The sequence below is a fragment of the Coffea arabica genome, chromosome 2c (assembly GCF_036785885.1).
Source record: "Coffea arabica cultivar ET-39 chromosome 2c, Coffea Arabica ET-39 HiFi, whole genome shotgun sequence".
NCBI lineage: Eukaryota > Viridiplantae > Streptophyta > Magnoliopsida > Gentianales > Rubiaceae > Coffea > Coffea arabica.
This window is the reverse complement of record NC_092312.1, coordinates 26,473,544-26,499,084: the sequence shown is the minus strand read 5'-3', so window position 1 is coordinate 26,499,084 and position 25,541 is coordinate 26,473,544. Positions and strand designations below refer to the sequence as shown.

The following is a 25,541-nucleotide window of genomic DNA, read 5'->3' as shown; positions in this document are numbered from 1 at the left end:
TTGAAATCAAGTTATCTAACATTCTTTATATAGCATTAATCGGTAAGTAATGCCTAAAATTAGGCAAAACTAAAAGGCATAATTATCTAATATTCTTAATGTAGCATTAATTAGTAAGTAATGCCTAAAATTAGGTAGAACTAAAAGTAGGGGTGGCAATCGGGTTCAAATTAGGTCAGGACCCGATCCACCAGAAAATCTATTGACCCGAACCCGGCCCGTCAACCCGTGACGGGCCAGGTATGCTGACCGAACTCGAAAATTTCGGGTTGGCGGGGGTCGACCCGAAATGACCCGAAATTTAATTTTAATTTATCACTGTAATTTCTAATAAAATCAATTTCTCACAAAACTAATTACATAATCAAGTAATAAAAATTTAAATAAATAATTCCAAACCAAATCTAAAATAAATTAAACATCGTAAAAGTGTTTTATCCCAAACAAAATATAAAATAAATTAAAACAATATAGAAGCAAAAAATAATATTTGTCCAAATATAATAATTTCAACTTCACAGAGATTAAATAAATTCATTTAGAATTAAGTAATTAATGCCTTTGAAAAAAAAGAATAACTTAGTTTAGTGAGATAAAATTATTTTTAATTCGTAAACGGGTCATATCGAGTCACCACGGGTTGATCCGAAATCGACCTGTTTTCTTTTCAGGTTCATCGGGTTCAACCGAATTCTGATCCGAACTCCCGAAATCTCAACCCAAACCCATTAATTTTGTGTTAGATTCATATCGTGTTTTCAGATTGTGTCAAAAATTGCCACCCCTTAAAAGTCATATGGGTATACATACATGTAATGTGTAGCCTTGCTTATTAGTCACGTTACTTCTCGGCAAAGTCCAATCTTTTCTCATTCTAAAGTTTATTGGCTAAGACAATCATTCTTCTTGCACTCTCTCTGCAATCGCCACATATTGAATTATTTGAACCGAAGTTGCAGAACGAACAATTCCAGTTCATCTTTCCTTTCTTCCCACTTTCATTGCTTGAGTGACACCATTTCAATGGTTCATTGGTATGGAATATTTTTGCCCAAAAGAGTATATAAATTGTTAGCATATTACAGGATAGTTTTGTCCCTCGAGGGTTTGAGTGACACTAAAAAAAAAAGGAAATAAATTGTTCGTGTGTGTATTGTTCTCCCACATAGGCCAACCTAAAGGGAAATAGATTGATATGCCAATGATAGTAAATTAGTAATTCTTCGGGCAGATTAACCTGTCCCAACTCAACCAAACAATTATAAAGCTAAAAGTAGATAAGTTAATAGAAACAAACTGTAAATAAAATGCAGTAAAATTAAAAAGAAGATTTATAGTGGTTCAACACTAAAATCGACGTCCACTTCCCAAAGTCTTTCTTCTTAACTGGAATCTAAGAAGCTAAATTTCTTTAACCTTCGACAATTGTAACGCAATTTGATTGATATAAACCTGTTTCTTGGTAGAATTGGTTGTCATTTATTTTTGGGTTGCCATTGTTGAGGAAGAGTGGGAGAGAGGTAGTCTGAGCATGGAAGTCCCTCAAATACTTCTTCGGGGTTTCTCGATTAGGAGTTTGATTGAAATTATGCAGTAGCGTCGCCACTAAGTTTCTTGATTAGAGCCGAGAAATATAAATTTAAGGATTAAATTGACAACAAATAATACATAAGGACTAAATCGACAGAACAAAAAAATTTAAGAATTAAATTGACCATTTTCCCGAAGTTGAACACAACTAATCTATTCGGCCCCAGCGGGCAGAGCATTTGGTTCGGTAACCCGCTCTTTAGCGGTAGGTCCTAATTTGACCCGCATTGATAACGTGCTGGTAGGACTCTTGCCATCCGCTGGGGATTAGTCTGGTCCACAAATTAAGATATCCGTGCATCGTTAAAAAAAAAACACAACTACTCTATTCAAAGTGTTTAACCACGAAACAAATAAAAGGTGTAAAGAACTTTATTTTAATGCATCTTTATTTACCAAAAAAAAAAATAAAAGGTGTAAAGAACCCACACGGCAGGACAATTGACAAACCGATTGCAAGTTCCAGAAAAATATCTAAAACGGTGAAGCAATCAGCGTCATCCCTTCATCTTGGATGGCTGGATGCTGACGTCCGTTCCAGTCCCCAATAAGTCATAATTGCCGCCCCCAGTTTCTGCAAGACAGCTGTGAAAAGGGGCAAAGGGCCGCTACTTTTCCTTCCGGAGCCTTGTCTTTATTGCAGTTCTCTACATCATTAATCGTCCACCCTTCATTCCTACAAGGGAGAATTATCACCTCCTAGGTATGTTCTTCTCATTAGCCTACTAATTTTTTCCTTTGCTTTTAACATTCTTGCTCAGAAAATTCAAATTTGTAGTCAAATATTTTTTAAGTAATATATTTCATTACTACGCTTCTTTTACTCTTCAATTTTTTTTTTTTTTTTTGGAATTTTGAAGTTTGAAGTTATGACAATCGAGCTAATGGAAAAAGTAGTTTTTTTTTTCTTTGGGTAGTAATTTTATTTTTCCGCAATTGTTGAAAGATATAGCAGTATTTTAGTGATTCAAATTTCCCAGTTTGACCAAAGGGCTGAACTATTTTTAAGCTCCTAGTGATGATTTTGGTGGATCATAGTGCATGTTAAGATGAAGTACTGATCCTCCAAACTATAAGGAACACGTCATTGGAACGATACAAGTTAGTCAAAGATCAAATTTTTCTCTTTTTGGATAGATGCTTGTTTTGGCTATATTTTGCTAGTAGTGGAATTAAGTTGTCATGTTCTTTTAAGGTTGTGTTTATTGTCAAAAACAGATCTTGGTTATTTAAGTTGCCTTGAGATTGATATGTCTCGACTGTTCCATATTGATACTCTGTATCATCTTGGTTAGATATGAGGTGTGATTTGATTTTCTATTTCAGGGGATACTTAATAATTATAATACAGGAGTTGATGGTCATGTTGTTTCTGAGAGTGAATATGAATTTGCTTTTAATACTGGTATCATGCTTTATGGGGCATGATTTTTCACCAAAAAAAAGAAGAAGCTAAACGTGCAGTGTGTTTGGTTGATTTCTAAAGTTCTTAATACTTTTATGCTAATTCTGTGTACTTAGCTAGATCATGCTTACCTAATAGTTTTTTCCAGGCCCTGTTCGAGCAGTTGAACAAATTAAACTTTGAACCAGAGTGTTAGCGGATTCAGGCCTAGAAACAACTACAACTTAGGAAACGGCCATGGCTGGGATTTACATCACAGTCCTGCTACTTTTTGGTGCTATGTTAACATTCCAGCTGGAGGTTTGTATAATATCATTATTTTGTGATTTTTATTGCTGTTCCTTGGATTTTTACTATGTCATCCTGGATTACCAGAGATTGCTAAAAGTATTAATTTATAAGTAAACATAAGCATTGATGGATATACCAACGTTACTTGGGTTCCTTTTCCCTTGTTGCCCCAAAAAATAAGGTAATATTTTTGGGCTTCTGGCTAAGTTTTATCTACTAAACTGTAGTTCCATTACCACTACTTTCTTTTTATCTACTAAACTGTAGTTCCATTATCACTTCTTTCTTTTTGGCAAATTATGAATATCCGCTGACATATCTGATTCCTTGTTATCTCATATAAATGGTTGATTAGTCAATGTATTAGACAGAATGTCATACGCGATGCATCTTTACGTGTGTTCAGAAGGTAAATCACTAGGATTTTTGGAAACTAGAACAAGGAAGGATCTTTTGACCATCCATTTTGTTGTTTTTTGGTTCTATCAGGGAGAAACTGCTTTCCATTAGCATATAGGGATCTAGTTTTTTCTTTTTCTTTTTTTTTTTCCTGGTAAAATCTTTGTCCTTTGGAAATTGGATTGAAGTCTTTTCTTGTTGAGTCACTAGTAGCTTAGGGCTGCTTTTAGAATTACTTCTCATCCTCTGTTGATGTGTCCTACTGCAATTTGTCAACAAACTTCTGTTACTATCTCATATAAATGGTTGATTAGTCAATGTATTAGACAGAATGTCATACACGATGCATCTTTACGTGTGTTCATGAAGGTAAATCACTAGGATTTTTGGAAACTAGAACAAGGAAGGATCTTTTGACCATCCATGTTATTGTTTTTTGGTTCTATCAGGGAGAAACTGCTTTCCATTAGCATATAGGGATCTAGTTTTTTCTTTTTCTTTTTTTTTTTCCTGGTAAAATCTTCGTCCTTTGGAAATTGGATTGAAGTCTTTTCTTGTTGAGTCACTAGTAGCTTAGGGCTGCTTCTAGAATTACTTCTCATCCTCTGTTGTTGTGTCCTACTGCAATTTGTCAACAACCTTCTGTTACTATTGAGCATGGATACCAAAAATAGAATGTAAGAGCATTTTTCTTTGGGTTTAATTGGAATCCACCAAAAATAAGGTTAGTAGCCTTCAACTTTGCCAGCATCAATCTCCTTAGTAACATTTTTATAAAGGTTGTCATCAGGTCAGTTATTTTGTGTTAGTTTTTCTTATCTCTTCATATTGGACATCCTTAAAAAGAAAAAATTTTGACCTTTATTGGTTTCAAATATGATTTTGTGCACATTTATGATGAAAACTATACAAGCCAAACTAACCTGTTTTACCATTATTAGAGCTTGTTTAGTATACCTTTTCTCTTTCAAATTATTCTCCTAGTTTTATACATCAGTTCTCATTCTTGTTTGAGATAAGGAAGCAGGAAAATGAAAAGTACTGCTGTAACATTTAGCACCTACATTCACTGTACCTCAGGACTTTCTATTCCATAGTTTCTTGTTAAAGCTACATTAAGAAACATGCTATAAAAGAATGAAAAGAGTCCTTCAAGTCATAAAATCACTAATTCAGCATGCTGCATTACATGTAAATTGTCTGGATGCGAGTTTTCATTCTTATCCTTTTTGTTTCCCTGCATCATACTCTTTCCCTAGGGCTGACACATAACAGTCATCAGTTGCATGAGAAGCATTTACCAATCTTACTTCTATGACCTTAGGATCTGAAGTTCTACAGTTCTTGGGCAGGGGGGGTGGAGAGAGAGAGAGAGAATGCTACATTAACTTTGTTAACAATATAAAATGTTTAGATTGTATGATTCAATCAACCTCTGTGGTAAGCAGGTTTATGTGGAAGCATCAAATATGTGTGTGTGTGTGTGAGAGAGAGAGAGAGCTACATTAACTTTCTTCAACAATACAAAATGGTTTACAGTGTATGACTTGTACAACTTCTATGGTGACAGGTCCATGCAGAAGCATCAAATTCTCATCTTAAACATAATTCTAAGATTCTTCAGGTATTCTTGTGCTTAATTGACATATTGGCGTCTCTCCACATCTTTTGAGGTATAGCTACAATGTGATGGGTGTTGTCTGATATGAAATGACCATCCAGGATTCCATTGTTGAGAGGATTAATAGTAATTCCACAGCTGGATGGAGAGCTGAAATGAATCCTCGGTTTTCAGACTACACTGTGAGTACAACTATCCACATTTAAATCTCCCCTGCCCCCTGAAAGAAAGAAAGAAAGAAAAATGAGAACATAAATAGACACATGTTCTTCCACTTTTGACATAAAAGAAGGAATGAGGAAACTTTGTAAATATGCTTGTAATTTGTTGACAGGTTGGCCAATTTAAGCACCTTCTTGGAGTCAAACCAACACCAAAGGGTGTTTTGGAGAGCACTCCGGTTGTAACACATCCTAAAGATCTGAAGTTGCCCAACCAGTTTGATGCACGAACAGCTTGGCCTCAATGTGGCACTATTGGGACAATTCTTGGTCAGTCACATGCATGCTTGAATTTACTTACAGACAATGTTTATGAAGGGTGCTAACTTTTTCCTTTTGAAATGCAACCTGTTGAAATGGCTTCACATTCTCAAGATCAGGTGACTTGATTTACCAACATTCATGCACTTCCTGTTTTTGTTCAAACATTAAATTCCACTCCTAAACAAATTTGGTTCTTGATTTGTCAGGGACATTGTGGTTCTTGTTGGGCTTTTGGTGCTGTTGAATCACTCTCTGATCGTTTCTGCATACAGTTTGGCATGGTAAAACACTGTCATGACGAATGAAATTTACCCTCTTTGTTTTTTCTTATGTCTGTAGACCAAAGGGATGTAATTGTTGTATTGCAGAATATCTCACTTTCTGCTAACGATCTCCTAGCATGTTGTGGCTTCTTGTGTGGTGATGGCTGTGATGGTGGTTATCCCATTGCTGCTTGGAGATACTTTAGATATGCTGGTGTTGTGACTGAAGAGGTAAATAACGATACTTCTATTATTACATGAAAGTCTTCTAGCAATTTGAATCTAAGGTTTTGAATTTTTTCCATGCAGTGTGACCCTTACTTTGATAAAACTGGATGTGCTCACCCTGGTTGTGAACCTGAATATCCCACCCCAAAGTGCATTCGGAAGTGTGTTAAAGAGAACTTGCTGTGGAGAAAGTCAAAGCATTTTAGCACCAGTGCCTACAGAATAAGTTCTGATCCACAGAATATCATGGCAGAAGTATATAAAAATGGACCAGTTGAGGTCTCTTTCACTGTTTATGAGGTAAAGACAAAATTAAAGGAATTTAAAGTTCTGATCCATATTTATTTAAACAAGAATTTTCTGAGCTTATTTAATATGCTTCTCTATATAGTGCTTTTTTATTTGAGGCCTGTTTGGAAGATGCAGATATGATGCCCTTGTGAACTGATGTCTTGTTTAGGGTGACTCAAGAATGGAACAGGCTATTTCATGAGTATAGATCAAAACTACTTGGGAAATTTGTGATTGATAAGCAGATAAGCAATATTAACACAGTATAAATGTCAATCTATATTGTATGAACAATAGACATAAAGGTGGGTAATGGCTTGGGTCTCGCGTATGGTAGTTGTATACTGGTTTGGCTATTCTGGACTGGACTACTCCAAAACAGTTACTTTCCAAGTTGCTGGTTCTAATTAGTTTTTAGTGTATCCGCATGCCTTTAACATTTGAAATTTTTGAGTTAAGGTTGTTAAACTATTAATTTCTAAATGGAAAAATGTTAGGAGTTCAAGTTTAGAATGTCATTCACATTCAAAACACAAAATCCTTATGATTACAGGGAAAACATACCAAATGTCAACTGTGAATTTTACAGACGACCTGTGGAATAGAAAAAGAGAAAGCCAAGTATGAGAGTTTTCTGAAAACGAATAACCCTCTTACACATGCTAGATATCCACTGAACACCCAAGCTTCCCCAGCTGATGAGTCTCTTTCTGGGTTATTTATCTAAATATTGTCTTTTTTTTTTGTAAGAAATTAGAAAAATAATGTTGGTTTTATTAAAGTTCCATAAATGTAGAAATCTACTAACACTGTCCACAGATTTTCTTCTTCCCTTTACTTTGTATTCTGTGAGAAATTACATGCAAAAGAAACAAAGTACATTCAAGATAACAAGAATGAGGGCCATTGTGTTTTAGAAGAAAGGACCAACAAACAATAGATCACAAACTCAAAAATTCTTCTTGGAACATGGTGGCGTGTCAGAGTAACAAACTCAAAACAAACTGAAGTTGACTACTTAGAAGTTGACTTTTTTTTTTTTTTTTTTTTTTTTTAAAGAATAAGTTCCCAATAAACAAGACAATATTTGGGTAATTATCTCACCTTTTTCTTCTCTTTCATTTATCGAGAGTTCAGTATTTTCTGTGTCTAAACCTGGATGATCAGTGAATATGATGGTTGCATCATTAAGATTGTCACTTTTGAAGTTTTGATGGCCCATCAAGGGTGGCTGAGTGACTCCCTGGTGACGAAATTTTTGTTCAGTGCCATGGCATGTGAAAATAGGAGAATAGGATTGAGCAGTCATGCTTGAAATGTGCTCATTCTCTTCTTCTCTTTCGGAATGATGTGATGATTTGAAGAATACTTCTTAAGACTTGAAGATTCTGTGGACGAATATCATCGTTTCTTAGTTCCTGATTTGTTTGATTTCATACTTCGGGTATTTTTGCTTGTAAAAAACGTAACTGTACTGCTATTTTCTGTGAAACACAGGACTTCGCCCATTATCGTTCTGGTGTTTACAAACACACAACAGGTGATGAAATGGGCGGCCATGCTGTAAAGCTGATTGGATGGGGTACCAGCGATGACGGGGAGGATTACTGGGTATATTAATTTGTTCTTCTTAGAAATTGTTTATCATCTAATGCAACTCTTCCAGAATAGCGAGTATAATAACTACTTTTTCTCATACAGCTACTCGCAAACCAGTGGAATAGAAGCTGGGGTGATGTAAGCTCTCTATCTAATTGTTTAGGCTGTTACTTTGCTCTGGCAAAATAAGGTCCTCCTTCATTTTTGCTGTCTTCTTGATTTGCAGGATGGATACTTCAAGATCAGACGGGGAACAAATGAGTGTGGCATTGAAGCAGATGTGGTTGCAGGAACACCCTCATCCAGGAACTTGAACTTGGTACCAGAATACAATGAGGCAGATGTCTCCCTTGATGCTTCCATCTAGGTGCAACTTGTTTTACTCAAACAGGGCTAGGCACCTGGGCAAACGCTAGAGAATAAAAATGTAATTGTAGCATGTATTATTTACTTCAGTTGTTTGCCTCCATCGTTTTTAATATAATTGAGTAACAATAGTAAATTCTTTAGTAATTCAGCTATATGGAAAGAGCTGATTAACTTGGGTGTCAAGTTTATGGATTAATCTTTGGCAAATGATATTGGCATTCTTAAGAAAACCTATGGCAGTCCATTTGAAAAATTTTCTCCCTTTCACGACAAAATTACATCGTTTTCCGAGATCATATTTTTCTATTATTTTTTTTCTTCACATACGTTAAATAGATACAATAATTTTTTCATGAAAAATCATGAAAAATGCAATTCAAATACAACCTTAGTCTCGGCTCATTTGGCTCGAACTATTAAGTCTTGCTCTATTGTCTTCTCGCGAAAATGTTGCAACTGGAACCTAGAGCAAAAGTTAGCATATTTGGGAGAGAAAAGTTCAGTCTATGAATTATCCATAGGTTTTTGCTTCATTTTTCATGCTAAACTTTGCACCTCAAGTCTGACTCTTTTATTCAAAAGTTGAAATTTGGTGGTTGATTTGCATGTCATGCAAAATTATAGTCGTGGAAATTCTTGCGTTACTACAGCATAATCAAATCTTGATTTTTGTTGTGAGTGCAGAGAGGCAAGACAGCAACCTAAATGAAAGCTCAAACATAAGCGAGAAGAATTTATTGACTATTGCTTTCTTCTTTTTTTTATCTTATCCTTTTCATTGAGATTATTTGCTATTCTAGTTACAAATTCATTGGGTTCTCACTCTGCACTTACAAAAGTAAACGGTATTTGATTCTTCAAAATCGAAAGTGAGTTTTCTACTAGTTGCTGTAAAAAGGCAATAATCTGGTGACTTAAAAGTTATAATTCTAATAATAAATAAGAGAAAAGCATGTGAAAATATATCCCACAAAAGTGAAGGTAAATTGGTAAAATAACCTCTCATTCTCTCATTTTTCTCCAATTTTCTCTTCTATTCAGAAGGCTTTCCTCTTCAGAAGGGAAATCAACATGGTCCCCTTTCCATATATTTTGTTTTATTTAATTTTTTAAATAAAGTTTCTTCTAAATTTTGATATAAGGTTGTATTTGGATTGAATTTTTCATGATTTTTCATGGAAAAATTACTATAGCGATTTGATGTATGTGAGGAAAAAAGATAATAGGGAAATGTGATTATGGAAAACGACGTAATTTTTCGACGGAAATCAGCAATCCAAAGTTTCTTCTAAATTTTCTTGGTGAGAGTTCTCTGTCTCTTTTAGAGATTTCCAGTGAGAAATTTCTATTTCTCATAGGGGTTTTTAGTAAGAATTTTCTATTTTTTTCTTGTTTTGTTGTTAGATTGAAATTTGTTTCAAATTTGATTGTTAGATTTGACTTTTTTTGGGTCTTAAATTTCTCTCAACAGATGTCATCGTCATTATTGAACATGTTTCAATCTAATTGTTAGCAGATTTGATGATTGTAACATGCACAGAAGGGAATTGCAACCTTGTTCGAAGACAACTTGAAAATTTGTTATGTATTCAAGATCTGTTCAAACATTTTTCAAATCTATTGTATCTATTAAACTAAATTACATATCTAATCCATTATTTCTAATGCATGTTTAGCCTACCATCGAATCAACAATGTAAATCAAATCATACAGGATGATTTCCAACAATTGGTTAACGAAAATTGCTTTTTATCAAAAAAAAAAAAGAAGCTAAATTAATAAACAACATCCTCTGATTATGCATCTTGTGTAATCAGGATAAATTGTCATAGCTGTAGCTCAAATACAGTAATAGTTTCATACTTGTACCTCAAAAACAATAATAGATTCCGTGAAAATATCAATGCTAAGATTTTATATAATAAGTCACATTTAACTAAATAGCAAGAAAATGCTATTTTACTTTACTTTCTCTAATCTTTTCTCAAATTGCCAAAAGAATAAGAGGAATTAAAGAGATAATCTCAATTTTATTGTTATGAAGCTGGATCTTTTTCCATTTTTTTGATAGAAAAGATAATTTCATTCAAACAAATATGCATTAATGGTAGAAAATAGATCAAATAAATATGACACAAATACATATAGATCTGAAATCAATAAATATAACAGATCTAAGAAAACAATACAAATAAAAATAACATTGATGCTTCTATATATATCTTTTATCCACATGAATCACTGTAATCCAATACATCTGTGCATGTTTGTTGACAATCAGATCTGATTAAAATTTGTTCAAGTCCAAAGAGAAATTTAGATATGACAATAATGAAGAAATTGTAGATCTAAAAAACTAGGTTCTAGATCTACAAAATCTCAAATTTTACAAAGATAAAAATCTAAAAAACTCTCACAAGAAAAAATTCATAAGAGAATAAAAGTCTCACTAGAATAATATATGAGACAAGAAACTCTCAAGGATATCCTAGGAAAGAAGAATCTCTTATTAGGAAATCCTAAAAGAGAATTCTTATTCAAATAAGAGAAACTAAAAATTATAAAGAATAGTTCGTCCATGGGGAAAGACCAGATTTGGTCTCTCTCCTATGGGATGATGTTTTTCCATAAACACTAGAAAAAAAATGAATCTTAAGCTACAAAGTTAACATAACAACCTCATCCCAAAATCCAAAGTAAAGACAAAACAGAAAAGAAAACAATTTCCTTCACTTGGTCTCCAAAATTCTTCCGAGTTGTGGTATTAGATAGGTGATTAAACATACTTGTGTCTATACAATTATAGTGTATGAACGTCTCGCTTTTATTTTTTGAGGAAAAAAAAGTCTCACTTTTTGTCATCATATTATTTTTTCATGTAATTCCAAGCTTCTAATTTGTCTTAAAACATCTCTCAATATAGTTGTGTGCAATACTTTTGGACCTAATTAGAACTATGCACTTTTGAAAAATTTTCAAAATGTAAAAACAAAACAATCTTATTTTTAACTTAATAAGAACAATCTTTTGTATAAAATGCAAAATTATATTTCACAAAAAAAAAAAAACTCACCATTTGGATTGAAGGAAAGGAAGGAAGGGGAAGGAGCAGGATACCAATAGAAAAGAAAGGAAAAGAGAGTAAAGGAAAGTGGTTTCCATCCATATTATTTGAATTAAGTATGGAAGGAAATAAAAGAAATACTAAATTTTAGTTTGGATTGAAGAAGGAAAAGAAAGGAAGGGAAAAGATCATGTGCTAATTTATTGGAAAAGATATGAAAAAATTGATCTTTTAAAAAAATTTAAATTAATTTAATTTCATACTAAAACTATAATTCAACAAAATAACTTGTCTTTATCTTCCATTTCCCTCCATATCCTTTCCTTTCCCTTCTTAAAAATCAATCCAAACAACAAAAGGCAAATTCCTTCGCTTTCCCTCCTTTCCTTTCCCTTCCATTCCCTCAACCCAAGGTGCCTAAGTTTGACACAAAAATCAAGTGTGTCACCAGCTGAACCTATTCAAGTGTTTCACCGTAAATCAAACTCAGGTATCAAGAAACCACGCGGCACATTGAACTTTTGGACAAGAAAAAACAACTAATGGACAAACTGATTGCTAAGTTTGAAGAAAATATGTGTTGTGTAACACGCTGATTAGTGAAAAATTATGTAACATGCGCTTCACCAATTAGCTTCATCCATTCGTACCGGATAGTTAAATGCTGCGGTCCCTCCCGCTCCCAACAGTCAAATGTTTGCCACCCCCCATGGCGCCACCCCTCCCCGCATCCCGTCCCATCTGCGACCCAATTTCTGCAAGATAGATTAAAAGGGGCCAAAGGGCCACTACTTTCTCCCAGTGCCTTGTCTCTCTTGCACTTCTCTACCACTTTCATCGTCAACCCCTCATTCCGACAAGGGAGAATTTTCACCTTCTCCTAGGTATGTTCTTCTCATTAGCCTACTCATTTTCTCCTTTGCTTAATATTCTTGCACAGAAAAATCAGATTTTGTATTCAAATCTTTTTGTTAAAAGTAATATATCTCATATTTTTTGCTTCTTTTACTCTTCTTTTTTACTTTTTGGCTTTTTTGGAATTTTGAAGTATGAAGCTATCACAATCAAGCTAATGGAAAAAGTTTTTTGTTTTTTCTTTGGGAAGTAATTTTATTTTTCTGCAATTCTTGAAAGATGTAGTAGAATTTAGTGATTCAAATTTCCCAGTTTGACCAAAGGGCCGAACTATTTTTAAGATTCAAGTGATGATTTTGGTCGATTATGGTGTACGTTAAGATGAAGTATTGATCCTACTAACTATGAGGAACGCGTTATTGGAACCATATGCGTTAATCAAAGATCAATTTTTTTCTCTTTTTGGATCGATGCTTGTTTTGGCTATATTTTGCTAGTGGTGGAATTAGGTTGTCATGTTCTTTTAAGGTCGTATTTATTGTCAAAAGTAGAACTTGGTTATTTGCTTCTGTTTAATTCTTGAGATGATATGTCTTGACTGTTCCATATTGATGTTCTGTTTGGTCTTGGTTATTTACTTGTATGCTAATTCCGTGTATTTAGTTAAGGTCATGCTTACCTATTTGTTGTTTTCCATGGGCTGTTTGAGCAGTTGAACAAATTAAACTTTGAACCAGAGTGTCAGCGGATTCTAGTTTAGAAACAGCTTCAAGTAAGGAAACGGCCATGGCTGGGATTTACATCACGGCCCTACTACTTTTTGGTGCTATGCTAACTTTCCAGCTGGAGGTTTGTTTAGTATCATCATTTTGTGATTTTTGTTGCTGTTCTTTGGAATTTTACTATGTCATCCTGGATTACGAGACATTGTTAAAAGGATTGATTTCTAAGAAATATAAGCATTGATGGATGTATCAGCATTAATCAAGTTCCTTTCCCCTTGTTGCCAAAAAAAAAGGGCAATGTTTTCAGGCTTCTAGCTAACTTTTTATCTACTAAACTGCAGTTCCATTATCACTTCTTCCTTTTTGGCAAATTATCAATATGCACTGACATAACTGTGAATATCTGATTCCTTGTTATCTCATACGAATGATTGATTAGTCAATGTTTTAGACAGAATGTCACACATGATACATCTTTACTTGTGCTCATGAAGGTAAATCACTAGGATTTTTGGAAACTTGAACAAGGGAGGATCTTTTGACTATCCATTTTGATTGTCATATTTTGGTTCTATTGGAGAGAAACTGATTCCATTAGTGTATAGGGATCAATTTTTTATCCTGGTGAAATCTTCTTCCTTTGGGAATTGGATTGAAGTCTTTTCTAGTTGAGTCACTAGTGGGTGTAGGGCTGCCTTTGGAATTACTTCTCATCCTTTGTTGTTGTATCCTACTGCAATTTGCCAACAAACTTCTGTTACTTTTGTGCACCGATACCAAAAAGAGAATGCAAAAGCATTTTTCTTTGGGTTTAAATGGAATCCAACAAGAATAAGGTTAGTAGCCTTCAACTTGGCCAGCATCAATCTCCTTAGTAACTTTTTTTTTTTTAAATGTTGTCAACGGGTCAGTTATTTTGTGTTTATTTTTCTTATCTCTTAATATTGGACATTCTTAAGAAGAGAAAATTTTGACCTTTATTGGTTTCAAATATGATTTTGTGCACATTTATGATGAAACTGTAGAAGCCAAAGTAACTTTTCTAGCATTATTAAAGTTTGTTTAGCATTTTCTCTTTCAAATTATACTTCTGCTAGTTTTATACATCAGTTCTCATTCTTGTTTAAGATAAAGAAGCTGGAAAGTGAAAGTACCGCTGTAACCTTGAGCACCTACATTCACTGTACCTCAGGACTTTCTATTCCATAGCTTCTTGTTAAAGCTACATTAAGAAACATGCTATAAAAGAAAGAAGATAGTCCTTCAAGTCATAAAATCACTAATTCAGCATGCTGCATTGATGTAAATTGTCTGGATGCTAGTTTTGATTCTTATCCTTTTTGCTTCCCTGCGTCATCCTCTTTTCGTGGGCTGACACTTAACAGTCGTCGGTTGCATGGACTTTTATGACCTAGGATCATTTACTGATCTCACTATGACCTTAGGTTCGGAAGCTCTACAGTTCTTGGGTTGGGGGGGAGGGGGGAGGGAGAGAAAGACACACACTTGTTTAACAATACAAAATGGTTTACATTGCATAATTTGTACAACCTCTGTGGTAAGAAGATTTATGTGGAAGAATCATATGTGAGAGAGATATATATATATATATATATATATCGAGAGAGAGAGAGAGAGAGCGAGAGAGAGAAGGCTACGTTAGCTTTGTTAACAATACAAAATGTTTACATTGTATGACTCATTCAAACTCTGTGGTAAGCAGGTTTATGCGGAAACATCAAATATGTGTGAGAGAGAGAGAGAGAGAGAGGGCTAGATTAACTTTCTTTCTCAATATAGAATGGTTTACATTGTATAATTTATACAACCTCTCTGTAAGAAGGTTTATGTAGAAGCATCATATGTGTGAGAGAGAGTGAGACTGCTACGTTATCTTTGTTAACAATATAAAATGTTTACATTGTATGGCTCATTCAACCTCTGTGGTAAGCAGGTTTATGCGGAACCATCAATTGAGAGAGAGAGAGAGAGAGAGAGAGAGAGAGAGAGACGCACTACATTAACTTTCTTTCACAATACAAAATGGTTTGCACTGTATGACTTAAACAACTTCTATGGCGACAGGTCCGCGCCGAAGCATCAAATTCTCAGCTTAAACATGATTCTAAGATTCTGCAGGTACTCTTGGGCTTAATTGACATATTGCCTTCTCCCTACATCTTTTTTGAGGTTTAACTACAATGTAATGGAGTTGTCTGATATGAAATGAACATACAGGATTCCATTGTTGCGAGGATTAATAGTAATTCCACAGCTGGATGGACAGCTGAAATGAGTCCTCGGTTTTCAGATTACACTGTGAGTACCACCATGCACATTTAAACCCTCCCTGCCCCCTGAAAGAAAGAAAGAAAAAATAGAAGATAAATAGATACATGTTCCTCCACTTTGGCATAAAAGAAAGAAGAAGGAAACTTTGTAAATATACTTGTAATTTCTTGACAGGTTGGCCAATTTAAGCATCTTCTTGGAGTCAAACCAACACCAAAGGGTGTTCTGGAGAGCACTCCGGTTGTAACTCATCCTAGAGATCTGAAGTTGCCCGACCAGTTTGATGCACGAACAGCTTGGCCTCAATGTGGCACTATTGGGAGAATTCTTGGTCAGTCACATGCATGCTTGAATTTATTTACTGATAATGTTTATGAAAGATGCTAATTTTTTCCTTTTGAAATGCAACCTGTTGAAATGGCTTCACATTCTCAAGATCAGGTGACTTGATTTTACCAACATTCATGCACTTCCAGTTTTTGGATCAAGCATTAAATTCCACTTCTAAACCAATTTACTTGTTGGTTTGTCAGGGACATTGTGGTTCTTGTTGGGCATTTGGTGCTGTTGAATCACTCTCTGATCGTTTCTGCATACAGTTTGGCATGGTAAAACACTGTCGTGATGAACAAAATTTACACTCTTTTTTTTCTTATGTCTGTAGACCAAAGGGACGTAGTTGTTGTTTTGCAGAATGTTTCACTTTCTGTTAACGATGTCCTTGCGTGCTGTGGCTTCTCGTGTGGTGATGGCTGTTATGGTGGTAGTCCTTTTGCTGCTTGGGAATACTTTACATACTCTGGTGTTGTGACTGAAGAGGTAAATAATGCTTCTTCTATTATTATATGAAAGTCTTCTCTAGCAATTTGAATCTCAGGTTTTGAATTTTTTTATCGCAGTGTGACCCCTACTTTGATACCACTGGATGTTCTCACCCTGGTTGTGGTGAATATCCCACCCCAAAGTGCAGTAAGAAGTGTGTTAAAGAGAACTTGCTGTGGAGTAAGTCAAAGCATTTTAGCATCAATGCCTACAGAATAAGTTCTGATCCACAGAGTATCATGGCAGAAGTATATAAAAATGGACCAGTTGAGGTCTCATTCATTGTTCATGAGGTAAAGACAAAATTAAAGGAATTTAAAGTTCTGATCCATATTTATCTAGACGAATATTTTCGGAAATTTAATATGCTTCTCTGTATGGTGCTTTTTTATTTAAAGCCTGTTCGGAAGATGCAGATGTGATGCCCTATTTTCATGTGAACTGCTGTCTTGTTTAGGGTGCCTCAAGAATGGAACATGCTATTTCATGAATATAGATCAAAACAATTCGGGAAATTTGCGATTGATATGCAGATGAGCATTAACACACGTATAAAAGTAAATCTATAATGTATGGACAATAGACATAAAGTTGGGTAATGGCTTGGGTCTTAAATATGGTGTTTGTATACTGGTTTGGCTATTCTAGACTGGACTATTCCAAAACATATACTTTCTAAGTTGCCGGTCCTAATTAGTTTTTAGTGTATCAGGTGCCTTTAGCATTTGAAATTTGTGAGTTAAGATTGTTAAACTATTAAATTCTAAATGGAAAAATGTTAGGAGTGTTAAGTTTAGAACGATGTTCAAATTCAACACACAAAATCCATATGATTATGGGGAAAACATGCTAGATGTCAACTGTAAATTTTACAGAAAACCTGTGGAATAGAAAAAGAGAAAATCAAGTATGAGAGTTTTCTGAAAACGAAAATCCCTCGTACACATACTAAACATCCACTTAATGCCTAAGCTTCCACAATTGTTGAGTCTCTTTCTGGGTTATTTGTCCAAATATTGCCTTTTTTTGAAAGAAACTAGAAATACTTCTTAAGATTAAAAGATTCTATATGTGAATATCATCATTTCTCAGTCCCCGATTTGTTTAATTTCATACTTCGGGTATTTGTGCTTGTAAAAATTGTAACTGTACTTCTATTTCCCGTGAAACACAGGACTTTGCCCATTATCGTTCTGGTGTTTACAAACACACAATAGGTGGTACAATTGGTGGCCATTCTGTAAAGCTGATTGGATGGGGTACCAGCGATGACGGGGAGGATTACTGGGTATATTAATTTGTTCTCCTTAGAGATTTTTTATTCTCCAATGCAACTCTTCCTGAATAGGGAGTAAAATTACTACTTTTTCTGATACAGCTAATTGCAAACGAGTGGAATAGAAGCTGGGGCGAAGTAAGCTCTCTATCTAGTTCTTTAGGTTGTTGCTTTAATCTGACAAAATAAGGTCCTTTTTCACTTTGCTTGTCTTCTTGATTGGCAGGACGGATACTTCAGGATCAGACGAGGAACAAATGAGTGCGGCATTGAAGCAGAAGTGCTTGCAGGAACACCCTCATCCAGGAACTTGAACTTGGTACCAGAATACAATGAGGCAGATGTCTCCCTTGATGCTTCCATCTAGGTGCAACTTGTTTTACTCAAACAGGGCTAGGCACCTGGGCAAACGCGAGAGAATAAAAATGTAATTGTAGCATGTATTATTTACTTCAGTTGTTTGCCTCCATCCATTTTAATATAATTAATAACCACAGTAACTCAGTTATACTAGAATGCTACTGTAATTGGTTCAAACTTTTCAAACTGAACACAACTTTGTCTACATATCTTCATCGTTTACTGCTGTAATTTTGTCATCCTCGTGTGCATCTATCTCAGATTTCAAGTATCAAAGTTCTCCTGTTTGAGCATGATCTTGCTTGTAATTTTTTCCCTTGGCGTTCTTTGGGTGCAAATGGGAGAAACCAGGGCCAATTATTTCATAATTTACTTTTCCTTTCACCTCTCAAGCTTGTTTTGGCCTAAAATTTATTTCATATTTAGCGAGCGACATAGAGCAGAATAGAGTGTCTAAAGGGTGCAGAATGTGGAATTGGCCTTCATGCGGATGCGTAAATAGGGTTCACCTGAATATGGATTTTTTTTTTTTTTAAATTGAGGGTGGGGTGACAAATTGAAAATGTTGAGCAAAGAGGTGTCTTTTCTTTGCAAATCTTGATAAGAAAAAGGGAAAAAAAAAAGTGTTTAGATGTAATATTTCTTCAAAAAAAAAAAGAAAAAAAATTGTGAAGATGTATTAATTTGCAAATGAGCTAAATTCTTGGGGGGTTAAAATGAAATAGAACAATGTTGAATTGGAATTAAGCTCTTCTAGTCCCTTGGAGTATACTATAAACTTGTCATCCATTGTCTCAGTAGATTTATGTTAGTTTCTTTCAGAATATCTTGAGAGCATTTATGCTTCAGAACTGTTCCCTGCTGTGCTGAAGCTTATTCCCATGGGAACATGTTTTTATATGTGGATGTGCTAATTTCCCTAGGCGAGAAATTCTACAATTCATTTTTTAATCCTGCTATTTGGTTGATGAAGTTAATGGTTTAGATTGTGGATTTTGTTGTCATTTTCAACATTCCTTAGATGTTTCAATACCATATTATTTAACATGCAAGATTGTGTGGAAGAATATGAAAGTTCCTCCATGTTTGCAAAAAGAAAAATTCACGAAGTGGCCACTGAACTCGTACGGACCTCGCTATAGGTAGATTAGATGATGAGAATTTGGTCTCTAATAAAAAGAAGAAATGGAATTGCAAATGTTTCTGGAGCCACTCGCCATGGCTGATTTTTCTGGAAGAAAAAGATGAAGAAGGCTCGTTTGGATCAAAGGGCTGCACTCGTTATAAGCTTGTCAAAATGGAGGACCTTACTGTAATGTAGTCAATCCTTGAGATAGGTAAAGATAATTTACCCTTTTTTTTATTCAATTTCTTTTGAAGAGTATAAAGAATTTGCTGATTTAAAAAGGTTAATTTTTTTGGTATTTTTCCCCATTTGTCATACTAATAATACATGTCCCCTTCTACTATCTCTAATTTAAGAATAAAAAATTACTAAAACTTGATGTGTATGCCATCCGAGTTTTTTTTTTGGGTTGGTGCTCTGTTGTGTCGAGTTTTATTTTATATAAAAAGATAAAATTTGCCAAAGGATTTTTAGATAAGTTTATTGCACATTTCAGTTAGGATTATCCTTTGTAGTGATTTTTCGCACTCACAACTTGATCATTTTCAATCTCAACTCTATAAAAGTCTAGAAGGGATGGTTTGCTGCAGAAAATCATTTTCTTACTACTAGAATTCTATGCAAAAAAAAAAAAAAAAAATATCATAGTTCAAGCAGGTTTGTCTAATTTTATACAAGAGTCAAGACAAACACCCTTCAAATTATTCTAAAGGATATTTGTCTAAAATTTTTGCACACAAAATTCTGGACAAATAAAATTTAAAGAAAAGTGATCTTGAGTCACGATTTAAAGTCTTTTTGTACCATTTGCTTTATAAATTTTAGTCATTTTTTCCTGTATTATCCCCTACAATGTTTAGACTTTATCTTCCTAGGAAATAATGGCAAGTTCATTGAAAGAATTAGCAACCAACATTGTGAAAATTGATTGATTTGATATGGGAAACTCATAAGGTGATAAAAATGAGTTTGTTTCCTTTTTACATCCCTGCAAGTGGTCTATGTGTTAACCGTTCCAAAGCCACTCATTGTCAACTTTGAGGAAGAGACTCTTGATGACATTCGAAAGTGTCAAAAGTGGGAGAACGATGATGAGATTTATCATGGACATATTCTCAATGCCATGAGCGATATACTGTTTGATATCTACCACACCATTGCTACCATAAAGGAACTTTGGGACTAGTTAGAGGTAAAATACATGCGTGAGGATGCGACAAGTAAGGAGTTTCTTATTTCATTCTTTAATAATTATAAGATAGTAGATAATAAACCTATTATGGAACAATTTGTCAAACTTGAAAGGTTTCTTAACCATTATAATCAACACAACTTTCACATAGATGAAACCATTATCGTGTGTTCCATTATAGATAAATTACCACCTTTTTGAAAAGATTTGAAAAGCGATTTCAAACATAAGAAAGAGAAAATCTCTCTTGAGACTTTTGCTAAGTCCTTTTGTCTAGAAGATAAAATTTGTATGTAGGAAAAGAAGGATAATCAAACCCTTGAAGAATATAAAGACTCTGTTACAAAAGTACATGTGATTAAAGAGGGACAATCTAACAAGTCTCAAGGTAGCAAGAGAAGCCAACAATCAAAGTGATTGTGTGCCAGTTTCAATGCCATTGGATCACAAAATTAGCTATGTAAAAAATGAAGGGAATCCAATTTCTTAATTAGAATATGTCAAAGTTATAGGATGCTTAATATATGAAATGACATATATTAGACCAGATATTGCATATGCTATTGATATATTAAGTAGATATACAAGTAATCCTAATAGGTTACATTGGTAAGGTGCAATCAGAATTTTGAAGTACTTGAAAGCCATCAAGAACTATGGTATATATTATACCAGTTATCCTTCAATTTTAGAAAGATTTTCGGATACTAGTTGGATCACTAATAAAGATGATCACTCATCAACGAATAGTTGGATCTTTATGTTAGGTGGTGGTGCAGTTTCTTGGGGTTCTAAGAAACAAACACGTGTCATTGATTCAACAATAGTAGTTGAGTTTATAGCACTTGTTTCAACTTGTAAAGAAGTTGAATGATTACAAAATTTATTTTATGATATACCATTGTGACCAAAATCATTGTCGCCTATTTCAATACATTGCGATAGTGTAACTACGGGTGTGTTTGGATCCCTTGTTTTTGGGGCTGTTTTTGAAAAACTGTTTTTCATATTCCAAATGCTAGAGTAAATATGTATTTCCAAAACAACTCCAAAAACACCATATCCAAATATTATATAAAAAACAACTACATATGTATATTTCAATTTGTATATTTCAATTATGTATATTATATATATAAATATATAAATATATATTATATTATATTAATATAAATTGAAATATACAAATTGAAAATTATATATATTATATATTATATAAATATTTATATAAATTAATATTATACATAATATTGTATATTATACATAATATAATATACATAATATGTAATATTGTATACATAAATGTGCAAATATTTATACATAATATATTATGTACATTATATTATAATATATACATTATTAATGTATATTATTATTATGTACATTATTGTGTATAATAATGTATAATAATGTTATGTATAATATATAATATACATAATATGTAATAATGCAATAATGTATATTATGTATATTATATTATATATATAAAATATTATGTATATTATACAAATTGAAAATTATATATTATATATTATATGAATATTTATCTAATGAAATATACAATAAATATTACAAATTGAAATATTATATAAACACCATATTTATAATATTATAATATTTATAATTAATATTAATGTATATTATATATATTAAATATTTATATATTTATTTATATATATTATAACTATTTTAATATATTTATATGAATATTATATATTATATAAATTATATATAATATAACATATATTATATATTGTATATATTATACATTTATATAAATGTACATTTATACATAATATATATTAATGTATATTTATAATATACATTTATATTATGTATTATATATAATATAATACATTTACACATTTATATTAATATACATAATATTAATTTTATATTTATACAAAATATTAATATATTTGTACATTTATATTAATTATATTAATACATTTATACTTAATATTAATATATATTAATAAAATTATAATTTATACATTTATATAATATTCATTTGTACATTTATAATAATATAGACTTATACGTTTATAAATATATTTATATTATGTATTATATATAATATAATACATTTATATATTTTTATATAAATACATAAATATATTTATTTATAAATATATTATAAATACATAAATGTATATTTATATAAAAATATATAAATTATAATTTATACATTTATATAATATTCATTTATAATTTATACATTTACAATAATATACACTTATACATTTATAAATAAATTTATATTATGTATTATATATAATATAATAAATTTATAATACATTTATATATTTTTTTGTAAATATATAAATATATTTATTTATAAATATTTATAAATGTATTATAAATGCATAAATGTATATTTATATAAAAATATAAAAATTATAAATTATAAATTGTAATTTATACATTTATTTAATATTCATTTATAATTTATACATTTGTAATAATATACACTTATATATTTATAAATGTATTTATATTATGTATTATATATAATATAATACATTTATATATTTTTTAGCGAATATATAAATATATTTATTTATAAATATTTATAAATGTATTATAAATGCATAAATGTATATAAAAATAAAAATATAAAAATTATAAATTATAAAAATACCCAAAAATATGTTTTAAAAGTACCTCTAAAAATAATCCAAAAAACATCTACAGTAAAAGTTTTTCATATAGTTTTTGAAAAACAACACCAAAAACAACTAATCCAAATGGACTTGTATTTCAAAAACGAAATGCTACAGTGCTGTTTTTGAAAAACAACAAAAAAAACAGCTAATCCAAACGGAGCCTACACTTTTTAAGGCATATAATCAAGTGTATAATGACAAATTAAGACATATTGGTTTGAAACATGGTTATGTGGAAGATTTGATCACCAATGGAGTCATATCCATTGACTTTGTGAACACTAGTCAAAACTTGAGTGATTCTTTAACGAAAGAATTATCAAAAGATTTTGTATTAAAAACATCAAAAGTGATGGGTTAAAGTCCAAACCTAATGACCATTAATGGTGAAATCTCAATTCAACACTAGATACAACATCTAGTGTTGAATTCAACGAGTGAATTAACATCATTCTAATGGTTGGTGTACTATATCATTCTTCATCCCAAGGCAAAATAGTGCATTTTATTCTTACCTGATTACAGTTAGATTGACTCATTGACTCTTAATGAATCTTGAAAGTGCCATTAATGGCGAGAGCATTAAAATGTTACCTATATGAATGTAAGTTCGGTGAACTACAAAGTTAAGGATTTTTCTTTGAAACATTCATGAAAGGATAGTGATATAAGGTTATAAAACGTATTATCAAAGAACATATGGTTATGTATTGATCTATGTGTGATGTGTTTATGAGACTAATCTAATGTACAAGTGGTTCAAAGTTGGTCTACTATTTTGTATTGATTAGTTTCAAAAAACCTTCACTAAAATAGTGATTCAATCGAAAGACACCATTATTTATGCATATGAATGTCAAATTATTCTGTGACATTTGGAAGTGTATTTTCTAAATTTTGAAAATGACGGGGGATTGTTGGATATTTTTAAACTTTGATCAATTGCAATATGGGAGTCTGTTTTAGGATCGACATAAGACTCGTCACTGTTTGATTCTTGCAATGTTCAGAAGTTGTTCAAGTCTACTTGGCACCTCTTCATGCTCTTGACAGTTAATTACCATCTAGATGGTGTTTAAACATCAAAAAATTATCTGAACACTTGTATTGATGTTGAGAAACCTTTTGACAAACACAAATACATAAATCAGTGGTGAAAGATTGCAACTCTTGATCATTTTTAATCTGACCTCTATAAACGTCTACTAGGGATGGTTTGTTGTAGAAGATTATTTTCCTACTACTAGAATTTTTAGCAAAAAATACACTATAGTTCAAGCAGGTTTGTCTAACTTTGTGTAATAGTTAAGATAAACACCCTTCAAATTATTCTAAAGGATATTTGTCCAAGATTTTTGCACACAAAATTCTAGACAAATAAAGGTTAAAGGAAAGTGATCTTGAGTCACGATTTGAAATCTTTTTGTATCATTTGCTTAGTAATTTTTAGCCATATTCTTCTGTATTTTTTCCAACATTCTTTGACTACGGTGTAGTCAGTAATTCTAACATTTTCATCATCATAAAAGGCCATGATTCTGTTTCTAACTGATTCGTTTATTTAGTTGTTGGTTTATTTATATTTGCTTTATATTTGTTATTTTATTGCTGATTCAAATACTTAATTTTTGGTTTTATTTATATTTGCTTTATTTTGGAACAGATGGCTAGGGACTTGGACTAAGATGAGTTTTTTAATCAGGTGATTGCAATGGGTTTCTTTTTTTCCTTTTTAAATAAGAAAAAAATGACTAGTTGAATTTAATGTTTATGATATGTTTGCTTGCAGGTACCTTTGTCCTGGTTAAGAAAGAAACCAAAAGCTGTTCTCCCTATTTGGAATCAATGCAAATGTAGTATGTGAATTTCAAGTTCAAGTCTAAGGTCTTTTGTATCTAAATGTTCTTCATTTTTGTTCAACTACTAATGAAGCATATGCAAAGCACGTGAACATGATGCTTTTAAATTTTTTTCCTTTAAAATTTTTAAAAAATCAATTATTTTGAAGGGATAAATATAATTGAGACAAAAAAAAATGTGAACTTGGTTTGCCTTAACCAATACAAATGTACAAAAAATAAATTATTCTTTATTCCAATAGCACTTTTATTTTGTAACAATATCAATATTTGTCTTTTGGTTAAATTTAGATGACTTAAAAGTTCTTTTTTATGCCATTTGAGTTTAAATTTTTAACTTTTTGAATAATTTGTTGCTCCCGTTTAAGTTGTTCTATGAATTTTTTATTAGTTTTAGTGAGATTTTCTAATTATTATCATTTTTTTTGGTAATGGTGGATTGTAAAATGATCTTTAGTGCTATTGTAACTATAATAGTATCTAAATATATTAAAATTTCATTGTTCAAATTTAAATAGCTTAACCTGAAAAGAAGTATTTTGATTTGGTGAAATTTATTTGTATTTCTCACTGATGACACACTTTATGATTTAGAGTTTACATGGTTAAAAATTATAAGACATTAAGATTATTTATTATACAATAGTCGAACTGAAATTTGATATATATATATATATATATCTATATATATATATATATATATTCATCTTTGAAGTACTCCTGAAAATGATATTTTATAAAAAAAAATATTTTTTGGCTTAA

General features: G+C 32.1%; 2 protein-coding genes across 2 annotated transcripts; both read left to right on the top strand.

The window, feature by feature from the left end:
* Positions 1-2,152: 2,152 nt before the first annotated feature.
* On the top strand, positions 2,153-8,771 carry LOC113727069 (cathepsin B-like protease 3). The gene is made up of 12 exons (XM_027251044.2): positions 2,153-2,293; positions 3,144-3,295; positions 5,256-5,309; positions 5,408-5,488; positions 5,641-5,797; positions 5,903-5,907; positions 5,998-6,072; positions 6,160-6,285; positions 6,364-6,582; positions 8,071-8,184; positions 8,275-8,310; positions 8,399-8,771. Exons 2-12 carry the CDS (start codon positions 3,233-3,235, stop codon positions 8,537-8,539), a joined length of 1,071 nt encoding a protein of 356 aa, XP_027106845.1. The 5' UTR covers positions 2,153-2,293; positions 3,144-3,232; the 3' UTR covers positions 8,540-8,771.
* A 3,579-nt stretch (positions 8,772-12,350) lies between these two features.
* On the top strand, positions 12,351-18,092 carry LOC113727068 (cathepsin B-like protease 3). Its single transcript, XM_027251043.2, has 12 exons — positions 12,351-12,490; positions 13,174-13,310; positions 15,272-15,325; positions 15,425-15,505; positions 15,653-15,809; positions 15,915-15,919; positions 16,012-16,086; positions 16,172-16,297; positions 16,378-16,593; positions 17,475-17,588; positions 17,679-17,714; positions 17,803-18,092. Exons 2-12 carry the CDS (start codon positions 13,248-13,250, stop codon positions 17,941-17,943), a joined length of 1,068 nt encoding a protein of 355 aa, XP_027106844.1. The 5' UTR covers positions 12,351-12,490; positions 13,174-13,247; the 3' UTR covers positions 17,944-18,092.
* Positions 18,093-25,541: the final 7,449 nt, after the last annotated feature.